We start from the raw sequence: 18,716 nt of genomic DNA, 5'->3' as shown, positions 1-18,716 counted from the left end.
CTGCGTTTAACTGTACCAACAGGTTTACCGTCCAAACGAGATCACATGGGATTACCTTTCACAGGTGAGAAACAACAAATTAATCCATTAACGTGTAGCATTCAATTTATTCCGGACCATTAAAGACGCCGCCTTCCGCATAGAATCATACGTCATCCTCGCCGCCATATTGGATAGGTCAAAGTGGAGAATAAAGATTAGCTGCGTTTAACTGTACCAACAGGTTTGCCATCCAAACGAGATCACATGGGATTACCTTTCACAGGTGAGACTGGAAAAATACTTTTCATTGTATTTGGTCATTATAATGTAATTTTACGAACAGATTTTCCTGACTTTGTGGCTAATATGAAGTCTCGCGCATAATAGTTTATGCGCATGCGTCCTTACTTCTTCTATTGTTCTGGTGTCTCCGAAGGGACCGTCTTACAGCGCCCCTAGAGGTGTGGCATGTGTATTGCATCGTTTTCAGCAAGCGTTGCGTTGCCATATGGACCTGATATTTTACTGATCGTTGCCCATTTGGACGAGATATATTTTTAAATAACATCTCGTTGCCGTTGTCGTGTGGATGTAGCCTGAAGGCCTCTCTAACATTGGCTAATGTTAATGTTCATGAGTCCACCATCAGGAGAACACTGAACAACAATAATGTGCATGGCAGGGTTGCAAGGAGAAAGCCACTGCTCTCCAAAAAGAACATTGCTGCTCGTCTGCAGTTTGCTAAAGATCACATGGACAAGCCAGACGGCTATTGGAAAAATATTTTGTGGATGGATGAGACCAAAATAGAACTTTTTGGTTTAAATGAGAAGCGTTATGTTTGGAGAAAGGAAAACACTGCATTCCAGCATAAGAACCTTATCCCATCTGTGAAACATGGTGGTAGTAGTATCATGGTTTGGGCCTGTTTTGCTGCATCTGGGCCAGGACAGCTTGCCATCATTGATGGAACAATGAATTCTGAATTATACCAGCGAATTCTAAAGAAAAATGTCAGGACATCTGTCCATGAATTGAATCTCAAGAGAAGGTGGGTCATGCAGCAAGACAATGACCCTAAGCACGCAAGTTGTTCTACCAAAGAATGGTTAAAGAAGAATAAAGTTAATGTTTTGGAATGGCCAAGTCAAAGTCCTGACCTTAATCCAATCGAAATGTTGTGGAAGGACCTGAAGGGAGCAGTTCATGTGAGGAAACTCACCAACATCCCAGAGTTGAAGCTGTTCTGTACGGAGGAATGGGCTAAAATTCCTCCAAGCCGGTGTGCAGGACTGATCAACAGTTACCGGAAACATTTAGTTGCAGTTATTGCTGCACAAGGGGGTCACACCAGATACTGAAAGCAAAGGTTCACATACTTTTGCCACTCACAGATATGTAATATTGGATAATTTTCCTGAATAAATAAATAAATGACCAAGTATAATATTTTTGTCTCAAACTTTCAGGCACCACTGTATTCAGTATGTTTTCTCTTTCCTCATTAAAGCACTCAAACAAAAACACACGTAAGAGAAAAGTAAACATGGTACATTTATAAGCACACACGGATATATGGTGTAGAATCAGCAAGGTAAAAAAAACAAAACAAAAAAGATAAACATACAATAATGTACAGTGTACATATGGCCATGGCTGAAAGCTGAATGCTTACCCCTCTTTACGAAATATGGTTCTGAAACAGTCCCCCAGGCCTTTATAGCTGTTTGGGTCATTTACTCCTCGTTGAATTTGGAACCTGATGGAACATACAGGCAGCTTATTACTGGTGATATTTATTCATTTTCCTTTAAATATCACCACATTTATTTTTAAAAACCACATAATTACAACAAAACAATTTACCATAAATCAGGCAGACTATTGGAAAGGTGTTTCTCAATATATGCATTGCTAAATTCTGTGTGTTGATTACAACTCCGATTCCAAAAAAGTTGGGACAAAGTACAAATTGTAAATAAAAACAGAATGCAATGATGTGGAAGTTTCAAAATTCCATATTTTATTCAGAATAGAACATGGATGACATATCAAATGTTTAAACTGAGAAAATGTATCATTTAAAGAGAAAAATTAGGTGATTTTAAATTTCATGACAACAACACATCTCAAAAAAGTTGGGACAAGGCCATGTTTACCACTGTGAGACATCCCCTTTTCTCTTTACAACAGTCTGTAAACGTCTGGGGACTGAGGAGACAAGTTGCTCAAGTTTAGGGATAGGAACGTTAACCCATTCTTGTCTAATGTAGGATTCTAGTTGCTCAACTATCTTAGGTCTTTTTTGTCGTATCTTCCGTTTTATGATGCGCCAAATGTTTTCTATGGGTGAAAGATCTGGACTGCAGGCTGGCCAGTTCAGTACCCGGACCCTTCTACTACGCAGCCATGATGCTGTAATTGATGCAGTATGTCATGTTGTCATGTTGGAAAATGCAAGGTCTTCCCTGAAAGAGACGTCGTCTGGATGGGAGCATATGTTGCTCTAGAACCTTGATATACCTTTCAGCATTGATGGTGTCTTTCCAGATGTGTAAGCTGCCCATGCCACACGCACTAATGCAACCCCATACCATCAGAGATGCAGGCTTCTGAACTGAGCGCTGATAACAACTTGGGTCGTCCTTCTCCTCTTTAGTCCGAATGACACGGCGTCCCTGATTTCCATAAAGAACTTCAAATTTTGATTCGTCTGACCACAGAACAGTTTTCCACTTTGCCACAGTCCATTTTAAATGAGCCTTGGCCCAGAGAAGACGTCTGCGCTTCTGGATCATGTTTAGATACGGCTTCTTCTTTGAACGATAGAGTTTTAGCTGGCAACGGCGGATGGCACGGTGAATTGTGTTCACAGGTAATGTTCTCTGGAAATATTCCTGAGCCCATTTTGCGATTTCCAATACAGAAGCATGCCTGTATGTGATGCAGTGCCGTCTAAGGGCCCGAAGATCACGGGCACCCAGTATGGTTTTCCAGCCTTGACCCTTATGCACAGAGATACTTCCAGATTCTCTAATCTTTTGATGATATTATGCACTGTAGATGATGATATGTTCAAACCCTTTGCAATTTTACACTGTCGAACTCCTTTCTGATATTGCTCCACTATTTGTCGGCGCAGAATTAGGGGGATTGGTGATCCTCTTCCCATCTTTACTTCTGAGAGCCGCTGCCACTCCAAGATGCTCTTTTTATACCCAGTCATGTTAATGACCTATTTCCAATTGACCTAATGAGTTGCAATTTGGTCCTCCAGCTGTTGCTTTTTTGTACCTTTAACTTTTCCAGCCTCTTATTGCCGCCGTCCCAACTGTTTTGAGATGTGTTGCTGTCATGAAATTTCAAATGAGCCAATATTTGGCATGAAATTTCAAAATGTCTCACTTTCGACATTTGATATGTTGTCTATGTTCTATTGTGAATACAATATCAGTTTTTGAGATTTGTAAATTATTGCATTCCGTTTTTATTTACAATTTGTACTTTGTCCCAACTTTTTTGGAATCGGGGTTATAAAAATAAATAATAAGAATAAAAAAAAAAAGACACCCTGAGATTTCCATGTTGTAAATGAAAGTAGAGTTGAATCTAGGCTTTGTTATTACATGGTGTTGTTGAATACTCCATTCTGATTGGTCAATTACGGCATTCTACGGTCTGTTATTTCCAGTGGCGGCTGCTGGTTTTTAAAACAGGGGAAGCCCATTTTACGCATTCATCGTAAAACCTGCAGGCCGGATATCAAAGCATAGAAAGGTGTGCCCCATTAGCATAGTGAACTAGACAACCCTACCTAGTGGCAGAAAGTATTTTTGCTTGTACATTTCATGTTATAGTCTTGCTTGCCAGGCTAGTGCCTCATATCCTTAATCAAAAATATCAAACATCCAAAAATCACTGGCTATTCAACGAAGAGCCTTGAACATCATACCCTGATATGCAACACAGAGTCTTTAACACAACACCCAGCTGTGCAACACATCCTTGAACATCTTCTGCAACACAGTCTGGAAATTCATAACCAGGTAGGCTATGCAACACACAGAACCTTGAATATTATACCCAGGTATAACCTATAACACAGAGCCCACCATTCTCTTAACATTACTGAACAATATACACACTTCAGATTCATGAACATTATATGATGCACACTATTTATACACAAATTCTGCCCTCCGCTCCTTTTCCAGAAAATGGTCTGTGACCCTGTCATACTAACTGGTTGCGCTTTCCAGAGACTTCACCAATTTCTGTTAGCAGCTAGCACTGCAGATCCCAATAAGGCTCAAGCTAGCCTACAACCAGATTGAACTACAAATGAAATAAACGAGTGAATTCGCGAATGATCAAACTGATAGAATGGATGAAAGTTAACGGAGCACAACGAGTAATATTTACATTTATTTACAGAGTAATGTACAGAGACATCAATGAGAAGAAACGTTTATATGAAAAGAAAGTCGGACAGCACTTTGGCACACGACTACACTTTCTCGACATCCGCTGGGGACTGACTGATCATACTTCTGTGTTCCTCGCCGACGCCGAAGTACAGAGCCTGCCCTCCTCATGTCTTTCAAACACTACCTCCAATAATCCTTCATCAGCCCGGCTTCTTGTCCCTCCCACTGTCTTGTTTAGTCCCAGAGAAGCCCGGCTTCCCTGGAAGTGACGATTTTGTCGATTTTAACCAATAACAACTAGCCGAAATTGGCTGTTCAGAGCCCTCTCATAGACTGCAACGTATACCCGGCTGCCAGCCATAGAGCCCATTGAAATAAGAAAGGTTACAGCCAGTGTTGCCAGATTGGGCGGTTTTAAGTGCATTTTGGCGGGTTTTGAACATATTTTGGCTGGAAAACGTCAGCAGTATCTGGCAACGCTGGTTACAGCCTGGCAGCAAAGGTGATTCTCGTAGCGAACTGCAAGTTCGTCAGACATCACTCAAATAAGTTACAGGATAGTTATGAACGTAAATACAATCTTGGGCATATATTATGTTATGCAAGTTATTGTTTTAATGAGAATTCAACGTCGTAGATGCCGCAGTTTGGGGAGAGAATTTTAGGGGAAGCTTGGCTTCCCTTGTTGTCTCTGAGAAATCGCCCCTGGTTATTTCCCCATTTTTTCATTTACCCATGGTTATTTACCCATCAGCAGCAATCAGCTGGACAACTTGGACTTCATGGAAGATATTGCTTTACTGTTGCATACCTACAATCAAGTGCAGGACAAGGTCACTCTACTAGAAGAGTCAGCTTCCAAACCTGGCTTATCAGTGAGCAAAGTCCATGAGGATAAATAACAGAAGAAATGACCCCCATAGTGTTGAAGAAGGGAGACACTGAAGACGCTTCATCTTTTACATATTTAGGAAGTATTGTCAGCACTAGTGAAGGAACAGATGAAGATGTCAAAGCCAGGATTGGAAAAGCCAGAGCAGCATTTAACAGCTTACAGAAGATATGGAAGACCAGTAACAAAATCAAAAGATCGACCAAACTGCAAATCTTTAACACTATAAAAACAGAAATTTGGAGGACTACAAAGACGATGTCACAGAAAGTTCAAGTGTTTATCAACAAATGTCTCAGAACAATCTTAGGAATTTGGTGGCCAGAAATTATCAGGAATGAAGATCTATGGGAACAAATAGGGCAGGAGCCAGTAGAGCAACTTATTAGTAAAAGGAAATGGGCATGGATTGGTCATACTTTGCGAAAGCCAAGAAACATCACCACAAAACTGGCACTGACATGGAATCCAATAGGAAGACACAGCCGGGGAAGACCACGGAATATGTAGAGGAGAGACGTGGAGGCAGAGATGAGGAAAGAAGGGTACACCTGGAGTCGGCTCGAAAAGATCTCTCAAAACTGTGTGCGTTGGAGATGAATGCTCAATAGCCTGTGCTCCTTTATTGAGTGAGAGGGCGATGATGATGGTCAGCGCAGTGCTATGGACCACATTCACATCACCCTGTCGGGATTTATTTTGCAATAATGGCCAATTGTACATTATCCCTTTAAAATGTCATGATAAAACTGCTTTTAAAATATGACACTAGTTTCTGCACCAATACATTGCTTCCAAAAGTGGATGATAGAGTTTATGACCCCATCAGTAAATGAAATGTACTCTGATCTCATACCTTATCTACTAAATTTTGTTCTGGAGGACTCATGACAACATTTTATAATCTCTGGGTTACAGGAACTTTAATACTTCATTTTGAACTCTTGTATTAAAGGGCTAATTTTATTAGTAGTGTGCAGATTTCCTCTTCGGGATCAGTATCCATCCATCCATTATTTTGTTTGTATACTGTACATGTTTGTTTCAGTAAATTTTGTGTCTAATTGTTAGAGAGAAATGCACAAGTACAGACTGCACATTCTGTAGCATAACAATCTGACTGGACACTCGCTCTTGATCTGCCAGCTGCCAGTTTCTGCTTTTAAAACAGAAATGCATTCATGTCTGCCTTTGTGTTTTATTTCTGTTGCTTTCAGGATAAAAAAAAGTATCAAATGTGTTGAAATATAGATCTCAGCTGTTTTAGGATTTCACTGTATCATTTTATTATGTTTTAGTTTTTGTTAACTATTGTAGCATAACATACACACCACCTCTGTGTCCAAAATCACTCCCTACTCACTATATAGTGGACTATATAGTGAGTTCACCATTTTGTAGTGCTGTCCGAATGTATAGTGAGTATTATTACACCCTATATAGTGCATTCAAAGTATCCCACAATGCATCACGAAAAGTAGCGTACAACCGATGGTCACTAACCAAGCAATATATCCCATCGTGCATTGCGGTCGCATTGAAAGAAATCAAATCAAAAGCCTCAAATTTGATTTAATAAAAGGCAGCGGCAAAGAAGAAAGTATTCAGCCTTGATTTAAAAGAACTGAAAGATGCAGCAGACATAAAGTACTTTGTATTTTTGAATGTGGGACATACGCTCAGTATCATATGGATTTATCACAGAAATACATGCATGTATTTATTATTTTGAAAACCCACCAGCCGACTGATCTGGCATGTTTTAATTGTGTGACAGTAATGACGTAAATAACGGCGCGATGGAGTAGTGTCGGAAAGTGTTTTTTCATTTCATCAATGAGCTCACTATATAGTCCTCTATATAGTAATTCCCTATATAGTGAGTAGTGAACGAGTGAGTGATTTTGGACACGGCACATCTTTGTTTAGTAAACTCACTTATCTACTCGGGCGGCACGGTGGTGTAGTGGTTAGCACTGTCGCCTCACAGCAAGAAGGTCTGGGTTCGAGTCCCGTGGCCGGCGAGGGCCTTTCTGTGCGGAGTTTGCATGTTCTCCCCGTGTCCGCGTGGGTTTCCTCCGGGTGCTCCGGTTTCCCCCACAGTCCAAAGACATGCAGGTTAGGTTAACTGGTGACTCTAAATTGACCGTAGGTGTGAGTGTGAATGGTTGTCTGTGTCTATGTGTCAGCCCTGTGATGACCTGGCGACTTGTCCAGGGTGTACCCCGCCTTTCGCCCGTAGTCAGCTGGGATAGGCTCCAGCTTGCCTGCGACCCTGTAGAACAGGATAAAGCGGCTAGAGATGATGAGATGAGACTTATCTACTCGGGTACAGTGTGAACATCAAGTGCAGCTATAGTTACTATAGAGGTATTATAGAAATGAATGAATTCACCAGGTACTTTATACAATTGGTTATCAAATACATATTTTTGTTGTGATCTGTAGTAAATAAGTCACAACACCGAGTATTCAGTAAGACATGTTCTTGTAAGTTCTAAGTCGATCCACTGACAGCTTAAAGAAAACCAAGGGATAAGACTAAAATATTTGGTCAATTTTTCAAGAAAAGGAACACCGACTAATCTATGTGTACCGTATGTCTCAAACATACCTCTGAGCTCTATGTTGCTCCAAAGCCTTTTCTAGAACCTCAAGCCCAATGGAGAAATTAAACATTTACTTAACCCATATTTTTCAATTAGCCCTGTCTCGCCCATAACGAGCCTTCAGGCTGCAAACTCTATTGTTTACTGTTAGTAACCTTTTAGTTGCAACTCTGCAGTTACATGTATATTTAAAATATAATAGTTAAGGGACCCTTTTGGAACCACAAACCTGCTAGTAAATTGCTAATAAACAGAACCTAACTCTGTGTAAATGTTAATCTTAGGGTGCACTTGAAGAGAGTTTTTACTGCATTATCCAATTTCATTATACAGATACTGATGAAAGGAGACCTTCTGGTTGGATTTTCAACATCCTGTTTGCAGTCTGGTGCAAACAGGATGTGTAAAGATATATCTATGGGATCTATCTATCCATTCATCCCTCCACACAAACTTTTTTTTTTTTGAGATATGACTATTTTGTTGGAACTATCCAGATCTAGTATAATTAGAAAAGGTCAATAAATTTTATCACCTTAATTAATTTGTAGTACAGCACATAATATTTATGTTTTGTAATTAATATTACCACCATGAGTCTTTTATTTATCTATAGGCTTAAATGGTTTACCATCCAGGTGTGCCTGCATTACATGTGCCTGCATACAATAAAGCATAAAGGGTCTTATTGGAATCTGAAAACAAGCACATTAAGATTGAAGATTAATAGATTTTTCCTTATTCTTGCTATTCTGTACTATTTTATTTATTTTGTGGCAAATAATTAATAATAAAACACAAACTCGAGGCGTTCCAAAATTCTGATTAGCAATATGTCCTTGGCATATTGTCTTTGGAACTGTTCTGGAGGGATGGGACACTATGGATAATTCTGGTAACTTTGCAGGTCATGGTATATGATGTATATCCTTTTTTCATATTCATGAAGCCATTTAGTTATACCTCATGCCCTGTGGATATTGGCATTGTCATCCTGCAAGAGATCCTTTCCTATCAGGAGAATAAAGGCCATTAGTCAGAATAACTCTGCATTGATTAGTAGTGACCCTTCCCTCTAAAGGTTTGCCTATAAACAAAATGCCTGCCACAGAAAAAAAGAGCCACTAGTTTTGACTTTAATTTGTCATGTCTTTTTTTTTTTTTACATACACAACACACTTATTGTCAATTTTTTTCAAATGTTTTGCAGATATACAATTTACAAATTATTGGCCAATCTTTTGCGAAATACAACTTCATCCAACAATGGAAAGACCACCACAGGACTACATGCTATAGACCATTTAAAGTACAGTGACACTATTATGGTAGTATGCATGACATTGGTACATGTGTATTAGCATTAGCGATGTCATGAGAGCAATGTGCTGAGCGCAGTGTCCTTTTTGAGTTGACAATGATCAACGATCAAAAAATGACTACTAATGAAAGGTAGAAAAAATTCAACACAAATTATACATGGAAAATTTTGAACTACTAAGTAAGTATTTCTACTAATAGGGTAGATAATAAAGTATCCAGAAAATGTTTTGTAAACTTTTTTAAAAACCCCAGCAATACATGGTGCACTTATATTTAGCCAGTGCAACATTCACCAATATGCCACTACCATTTCAGTACTACTGCTGTACTGAGAATGATGCACGCATTGCTGGGTGATGATGCAACACTGAGCAAAATTAAAAGCATCTGAGGACAAAAAAAATAAATAAAAATAAATAACCAAATGCAAACCTCATTATGTGAGTGGAACAAAAAACAACGAGAAAGGCAGTTTGGGGATGGGGGTGGTATGGAGAGGAGCAAAGATTCTCCTCATATGGTTTTGACTGCCAAGTCAAGAGGTCAGCAGTTAGTCGTTCAGTTGGGTGCCTGATGGAGCCATAAAGAGCATCGGTTCCATCGAAGGAAGGGGTTTACTGAGGTGACTAGGCTTTCATAAAGCCAACAGATTAACATCTTAGAGGGGTGTCTCCCAGCATACAATTTTGTAGATTCTCTAATAGCTTGTAAGGCATGCCTGGGGGGAAAAAACAGTTAAAATGGCACCATAAATGAATATCCAACACCATATTAAGAGAGGGAAGAAGAAAGGAATGCTTAAAGGGCAGGCAGTCTGTGGCATTAGGGACAATACTGGCAACCAAGAATGGGTATGAGATGGGGACACAGACCTGGAAGATTTAAGACCAGAGGAGCTTGTAAACAAATTTAAATGTCTTAATTAAAGTCATATGAATGCAGGGTCAAGGATAGCTGGAGTTCTATTTCTCCACATTTAGTTTGCAGGGACAGTCCGACCTAGACTAGACAAGAGAGAGAGAGAGAAGAGAGAGAGAGAGAGAGAGAGAGAGAGAGAGAGAGAGAGAGAGAGAGAGAGATGGCAGGGCTATGGTCCACCCTGACCCCACACCTGACCCTGAGGTCACCTCATTTCCTTGTGTCCCTTACCTACCCTCTCATAAAGATCTTGGACCAAACAGCTCAGCCTGTGAGAGATAATGGGGGTATATGAGGAGTTCATGGCAAGTAGAGCACGTCCTGGGCCTCTTGCCATGCTGCCATTTCATACTGGCCATGCAGACAAGGGAGGATTTTTGCTTCTGGTCAGCACAGATTTTTATACAGGTCTTTTCTATGATAACAGGATAGCAACGTGAATGGAAACTGTCAGCATTCTGGTTGATACAGTTGCTTGTCCTGTTATAATCAGCGAGCAGAAAAACCATGTAAAGCCGTAGAGCTTCAATAACATATGAAGCGCTCAGAATCCTTCTTGGTCTAACCCCAGGAAGAGAAGACGTACTCAGAAATGATGATGCCTGCAAGTTCCCTGACAATCAGGCACCTAACCCACTGTGCATTATTTTACTATCCCACAGCATGACAGCCAGGTGAGGGTGAAATTAAGGGCAGATTGGTGTTCCTGTGAGCAATATGAGTGCTATGGGGTAAATAACTCTGTAGTCTTTCGTGTGACCCCAAAGTCTGTGTAAAAAGTGCATATTCAAGGCCCTACAAAAGAGAATAAATAATGGCTAGGGAATGGGAGAACCCCTTCTTTGTATTTTTACAGACAAGTATGCAGTGTTTTAGGGCCAGGCAGAGTGCTAGGGTCTTGTCCCCTTTGAGACCCTTGTGGTAATGGGCCTATTTTGAGTCCAATGGGGGGGCTGTGCTAGGCTAGAGGACAAGCTGATGGGCTCAGGGCCAATAACGATGGTGTTAAAAAGAGCCCTTGGGGAAAGGTAGAAGGTTACTAGGTTGATCAAAAGGTTTGAGTTTGATGGCTTTGCTTTTAAAGGGGTAGGCTGAACTTTTGAAAAGGTCTCTAAAATTTGCCTACTTAAAAACTGGGGTATTTCCCCATAGAAATTTTTCAAAAATTGAAATTAATAATTCAGTAGAATACTGATCCAACAATAAATAAAAACTGAATTAAAGCATCCTGCTGTACCCGGGAATCTGATGTCAGAATAAAACGCTTCCTTTCAGTTAATATTGATAATTATTGCTATCTCCCCCACCCCCAATTTGGTCATGGCCAATTCCCACCCACCAGAGAGCCCTCCCCTGCTACTGGAATTAAAAAAAAAAAAAGCTTCAACCAGCTCCCTCTGGATGGCATGGTGGTGCAATGGTTAGCACTGTCACTTCACAGCAAGAAGTTTTCGGGTTCGAACCTCATGGCTGACAGGGGCCTTTCTGTGGAGAGTTTGCATGTTATGCCCGTGTCTGTGTGGGTTTGCTCTGGTATATATATATATATATATATATACACATACACTCAGAAAATAAAGTACATTACTGTACCTTTAGAGATACAATGGGTTGTCACTGGGGCAGTACCCTTTAAGTTGCTTATTTGTCCCCTTTATATACTGCTTGGGACCATACATTTACCTTTTTGGCCCTAAAAAAGGTACACATAATTACCTTGAGGTCTAATAACGAGACGTAGGTCAATGGTGTTCATTCTATTCCTAGAGATATTGTCTTTGCGGTTCCACAGGGTTCAATTTTGGGGCCCCTGCTTCTCTTGACCTATGTTAATGACATGCACAGAGCTGTGCCTTTTAAGCTTTTGTTATATGCCGACGATTCAGCTTTATTAGTTTCGGGCAGATCAGTGGAGTACGTTGAAAACTGATTGAGAAGGGAGTTGGAAAAGATTAATGAATGGTTGGTTCTCAATAAACTTTCATTGGATCTCGGCAAAACTGAATCAATTTTGTTTGGCACCAAGAGAAAAATTAGTAAACGGTCTCAACTAACCATTACACATAATGGAGCTGAAATAGTGGCTAAAGACTCTGTCAGTTACTTGGGGTGTGCCCTGGACCAAATTCTTAATGGAGAAAATATAGGCAAGAAAATTGTACAGCTTGCAAATTCTCACCTAAAATTCCTCTACAGACAAGCACACTTTCTCAGTCAAAGTGCACAGCGCACTTTAGCTACAGCTTTAGTGCAGTGTCACTTTGACTATGCCTCCTGTTCCTGGTTTTTTTGGCTTGAGCAGGAAATCAAAACACAGCCTACAGATTTGTCAGAATAAGCTGATACGTTTCATCCTTGGCTTGGATCCACGAGCACACCTCTCTGTATCTGACTTTAGAAAGATTGGGTGGTTACCTGTTGAGCAAAGCGTATGGTATTCTGGTGTAACTCATCTGTTTAAAGTCCTGAATGGCATTTCACCTTCATACTTAAAGTAGATACGCAGAACCTTTATTTTAAAATAAATTTCTGAGTGGATAGTATCACCATTCTTGACTCTTGTATGCTGCATAAATGGGAATTTAAAAAATATATACATTTTTGAGAGTTAAAATCGACCACAAAGTTGGCATTCGAGCTGCCAGCCAGCCCCGAGTGTGTGACGTCACAGCGGTAATTGGTTTTAAGGCCGAGGCCTTTTACAGCTATAGACCAAAGTCATATAAATAAAAATTTATGGTGAAAGAAATAAATACCGTTACCGACTTGCTCAACTAAGACTGATTTGACTTCATTCAACATATCAGAGGTTTTGTACGAGTCCTCAGTAAAATGTGCAGAGCAGAGGAGAGACCACTTCATAGCCACCCAACGTGCCCGTGAACTTCTCACAAAACGCATCCAAACCTTTGCAGTTTGAACATTCTTGGGCCACGAATGCAACGTAAATCCACCTTCTGTCATGTTGCTGTACCGGCCAGCAACACATCTATGTGGCGTGGCGATAAATTAGCTCAAAATGGAGGATCGGAGTTGCAGTCAGCTCTGTATTTTAGTATAGCGGAAATGGTGATGAGACCGATAGACTTCCTGTTGTGACGTTACGGACGTCAAGGTCATTCACTCAGACCGCTACCTATATAAATCACTTTAATCATAAAAATTACTATATTAGATTTATTGTTAATGCTTAAAACTATTCCTGTGCCATTCTTGATGGCTCAAGGCATTTATAAACAAAAGTGCGGCCATGGCTCTGCATATATGCTGAAACTAGAGTGACCAATATCCATACTCATTACACTAGGTTTAGTTAATACTCTCTGGCAATGCCCAAGTCTGGCAGCCATGGTCAAAAAACTTTTGTGTTCAATGCCATTAAGTCATGGAATGATCTGCCAAACAGCATTTGGCCAATCCAGTCACTCTAGTTTTAAACACAAAGGAAATAGGCATTTATTTAACTGCCTTCAGACAGCGGAGAGTGGGCAGTTTTAAATTATTTTGGTCAGTTTAATTTCACTGGTCTGCGGTTAGCCTTCTGCATGTTCTGCGATAGGGTTCTTGATGCGATCCTTCTGTAATGCTCAACTACATGGTGCTACTCTTGGGTGTATTATAATACGATTATACCTTGTCTTTTATATCAATGTTTAGCCAGCAATTCAGGTTTTTTTTTTTTGCTGTTAAAATTTATGATTCTTCTACTCAGTGCCATTTGTACAAATTTGGTTTTAAATATTACACTTAATTACATTATTAAACAGTCAACATAGTGCCATCCTGAATTTTTTCTTAGGACCATAATGGAAATAAAATGGTTTACACTTTGTTGTGCTATCCTTGGTTTAGTTTCATGTATTTAGTTCAACTGTACATTAGTATACTGTCCTACTTGTATGTAATTTTACCTTAATAAATCTCTCTCTCTATCTCCATCCATCCATTTTGGCACATCACTACAGTGATATGGCTGCTTTGATGGCTTCAGCCATCAAAGTGTCTAGGGAAAATTACAGTAGTGGTTTCCCGTTGCCTTCTACTGGATTATTATAGAGGTTTTCTCCTCTCAACCATTCACACTCACATTCACACCTATGGACAATTTTAGAGCCACCAATTAGCCTAACCTGCATGTCTTTGGACTGTGGGAGAAACCGGAACACCAAGAGGAAACCCACGCAGACACGTGGAGAACATGCAAACTTCACACAGAAAGACCCCTGTCGGCCACTGGGCTCAAACCCAGAACCTTCTTGCGGTGAGGTGACAGTGCTAACCACTACATCACCATGCTGACATCTCTCTATCTAGGGGGTACATTAGTGTAGATTGTACCTTGAGGGACAGAAATGTACTCCTACTGTACCCCTATAAATAAATTATATATATATATATATATATATATATATATATATATATATATATATACATACACACACATACACACACTGTATATGAGCACAGTATATACTGTACATCATCCAAATGTTTAATTTCAGTCAATGCATCTTAAAAAAAACTTTAACACCCTAATTAAGTCATGGCCAATTCCCACCCAGTAGACAGCTCTCCAAGGCACATGATGCCAGCCAACAGCATATTTTCAAGCTGCTGCTCATATGCAGCCCCTGATGCTGCATAACACACTTGGAGGAAAGCGCTATCTGCCCACCTCCACACGCATGAGCTCACAGGCACCCATGATTGGATAGTGTCACTGCAGAGTGTATGCCACCCCTTTCTCAATGACAGCACAAGCCAATTTTGCTTGAGCTTCTGGTCATGGATGGCTGTGGCAACATTGGGACTCAAACTAGGTGAACCCTTTTCTGTTGCACCACTTGGGAGCCCAATAATTGATCATTTTAATGACCTATTTTTAATAATTACCAGGAAAAAAAAGGTTGAATTAACCATTTTATTTTGAATTTAAACACCTTACTTTAATCAACAATTTCCTCATCGTCTGCACTCATTTTCTCATTCCATGCTTTTTCTGTTGTTGCGTCACACGTTGATAGTGCAATCTGTTCAATGATTGGCTGTTTGTGTGTCACTTGTAGCACACTCAATTATCAATGGATATGATAGACTGTTTATGAGCCAGGGAGGGAGCATGCTTGGGGTTTGTTAATGCAACCAAACTATGACTAATCATAATGTGGTTTCCTGGTGGTTTACATTTAATGCATTTTAATACTGAACATTCTATCGAACAACTTTCTTATTTCTATTGAGGTACATATCGCCATCATTTTATTGTCCAGTTATTAGGCCTGAGAGAGAGCACAATTATCCATATGTCAAAAAATAGGACACATTATAACTGAGTCAATTCCAATTTGTTGCAATGAAATGAAGCCTAAGCCTGAGTGAATAAGGCTGAGTGAAGAAGGTAACATTAAAAGGAAATCTATTTTTTTAAACAACCAAACAGTTAATTTTAATGAGCAGGATCATAAAAATGCCAGAAGTATGTGGTTCCTGAGGGTAAAGTGCAACATTGCAAATGCAGTCATTTGATCAAATTCAGAATAGGAAACACCAAGATAAGGTTTACCTGATCCACCTCTTCATATATACTTAGTGGCACTAACTGCAAGCAAAATTGAGAAGATAGGACGCGGTCTTTGATCTTTCTTACTGACAAATCCATAATTGATTTTATATAGAAGATAATACTAAATGATAAATAATACAGATCTTTTGCTGTCAGGCAAACGGAGTCAATGGAGGGAAGCAGATAAAGGTGTGTGGGGGGAGCATTACGGGAAGTGATAAAGTTATAGTGCTTGCGACATGGCAGGCTCCTTGGGTTGGTCTGGGTTAAAGGATCTTGGGTTTCACTGGCATAACAGGCCCACTGGACCCACTGTGACCAAAGTAATAAAGGTAACCAAGAGAGTGAAAAGGACAAGGAGTTTCAGTGTCAGGATGCTTTTTTAGATAGAACTTCAATCCTTGACTTCCTTATTTGCTCCTTTTTGCTTGGCCCTGAGATTTCCAAACTCTAGATGATCCCTTTGTGTACCATGTCCTTAACACTTGCATTTCACAATTTCAGCTCGATTGTTGACATATGGGTACATCTCAAGAAATTTTGAATATCGTGAAAAAGTTCAATATTTTCCATCAGTTATTTAAGAAAGTGAAAATTTAATATATTATAGACTCATTACATGTAAACTAAAATGTTTCAAGGATTTTTCTATTTTTATTTTGATAATTATGGCATACAGCACAAAAAAAAACCATCTCAAAATATTAAAATATTTAATTTCTAGTTTGAGAAAATCTCCAGTCAAACAGGATAAATACCGTGTATCTCCCAGTCTAGTTCAGTATATGCAACCACGATCATGGAGAAGACTGCTGACCTGATAGTTGTCCAGAAGACGATCATCGACACCCTCCACAAGGAAGGTAAGCCACAGAGGGTCATTGCTGAAAAGGCTGGCTGGAAAAGGTGCACAAGCAACAGGGATGACTGCAACCTTGAGAGGATCTCATCTCATTATCTCTAGCTGCTTTATCCTGTTCTACAGGGTCGCAGGCAAGCTGGAGCCTATCCCAGCTGACTACGGACGAAAGGCAGAGTACACCCTGGACAAGTCGCCAGGTCATCACAGGGCTGACACATAGACACAGACAACCATTCACACTCACATTCACACCTACGGTCAATTTAGAGTCACCAGTTAACCTAACCTGCATATCTTTGGACTGTGGGGGAAACCGGAGCACCCGGAGGAAACCCACGCGGACACGGGGAGAGCATGCAAACTCCGCACAGAAAGGCCCTCATCGGCCACGGGGCTCGAACCCGGACCTTCTTGCTGTGAGGCGACAGCGCTAACCACTACACCACCGTGCCGCCACCTTGAGAGGATTATTAAGAAAAATCAATTCAAGAACTTGGGAGAGCTCCACAAAGACTGGACTGAGGCTGGTGTCGGTGCATCAAGAGCCTCCATGCACAGACATCTTTAGGAAAGAGGCTACAACTGTCACACTCCAAATATCAAGCCTCTCCTGAACCAGAGACAACATCAGAAGCAGCTTACTTGAGCTAAGGAGAGAAAGAACTGGACTATTGCTCAGTGGTCCAAAGTCCTCTTTTCAGATGAAAGTAAATTTTGCATTTCATTTGGAAATCAATGTCCTAGAGTCTGGAGGAAGAGTGGAGAGGCACAGAATCCAACGTGTTTGAAGTCCAGTGTGAAGTTTCTGCAGTCTGTGATGATTTGGGGTGCCACGTCATCTGCTGGTGCTAGTCCACTATATTTCATCGAGTGCAAAGTCAACATAGATTTTAGCCAGGAGATTTTAGAGCCCTTCATGCTTCTATCTGCTGACGAGCTTTATGGAGATGCCGAATTCTTTTTCCAGCAGGACATCGCACCTGCCCACAGTGCCAAAACTATGACCAAATGGTCTGCTGACCACGATATTACTGTGCTTGATTGGCCAGCCAACTCACCTGACCTGAACCCCACAGTGAATCTATGGGTTATTGTCAAAAGGAAGATGAGAAACACCCGACCCAAAAATACAGACGAGCTGAAGGCCACTAATCAAAGCAACCTGGGCTTCAATAACACCTCAGCAGTGCCACAGGCTGATCGCCTCCATGCCACACTGCACTGATGCAGTAATTCATGGTAAAGGAGCCCCAAACAAGTATTGAGTGTATAAATGAATATACTTTTCAGTAGTTGGATATTTCTGTATAATAAATCCTTTTTTGATTGATCTTAGGAAATATTCTTGTCACGCCTTCACACACTAGAGCCTGACTCAGCTCGAGTGCCGTGTTTTTGTTCGTGCACACGAAGCACATTGCACATACCGGTACCCTTGGGGACAGTTGGTTCACGGTGAACACCTGTTGCTGATTGGAGCGCAATCAGGACACGTGCATAAAAGGACGCTGATGGCACGCTCTCATTGCGAAGCATTATGATAGTCACTGTTTTGTGTTTCAGTCACGTTTAGTATTCCATTTTTGATTCTGGTTTATGGTCTGGCTCAATGACTCTACTTTGTTTGTTCAGTTTTAGTCTCATTTGTTTTACTTGTTGTTGTTTTCTCTGACCTTGCCTCACATTTGTATATAGTGCACACCTGTAGAGTAAACATCTTCCTGGCGATTCCCTACATCCGTCTCTACGCCACATCACTGACAATTCTAATAATCTGAGATACTAGATTTCTGATTTTCATGAGCTGTAAGCCATAATCATCAAAATTAAAACAAAAAAGACTTGAAATATTTCACTTTATGTTTAATGAATATAGAATAGATGAAAGTTTACCTTTTTGAATTAAATTACGAAAAAAAACCAAACTTTTCCACAATATTCTAATTTTTTGAGATGCACCTGTAAATGACTTTGTAATAAAATAAATACCCATTATCACAAATATCAGAGCGCGCCATCTGTCCCAAACATATCTGAATAACTAAAAACAGAATTTGGGACCAAACACAATGTGTGAGGAGGCAATTTCACATTGGCGTATCTAGGGATAGTCCTGGCTCCACTCAGCATAGTTACAGCT

General features: G+C 40.3%; 1 protein-coding gene across 6 annotated transcripts in view; it reads right to left on the bottom strand.

Annotated features, from left to right (window-relative positions):
• Positions 1-18,716, bottom strand: part of slc25a21 (solute carrier family 25 member 21) — a 167,116-nt gene that overhangs the window by 21,202 nt on the left and 127,198 nt on the right. For all 6 annotated transcript variants that reach the window (XM_060934166.1, XM_060934163.1, XM_060934168.1 and 3 more), the window contains one exon: positions 1,658-1,741. In XM_060934166.1, coding sequence (XP_060790149.1) covers positions 1,658-1,741 — 84 coding nt within the window. The remainder of the gene's footprint in view (positions 1-1,657; positions 1,742-18,716) is intronic.

The sequence above is a fragment of the Neoarius graeffei genome, chromosome 11 (assembly GCF_027579695.1).
Source record: "Neoarius graeffei isolate fNeoGra1 chromosome 11, fNeoGra1.pri, whole genome shotgun sequence".
NCBI lineage: Eukaryota > Metazoa > Chordata > Actinopteri > Siluriformes > Ariidae > Neoarius > Neoarius graeffei.
Note: the sequence above shows the minus strand (reverse complement) of the source record. Positions and strands in the feature narration are given on the sequence as shown.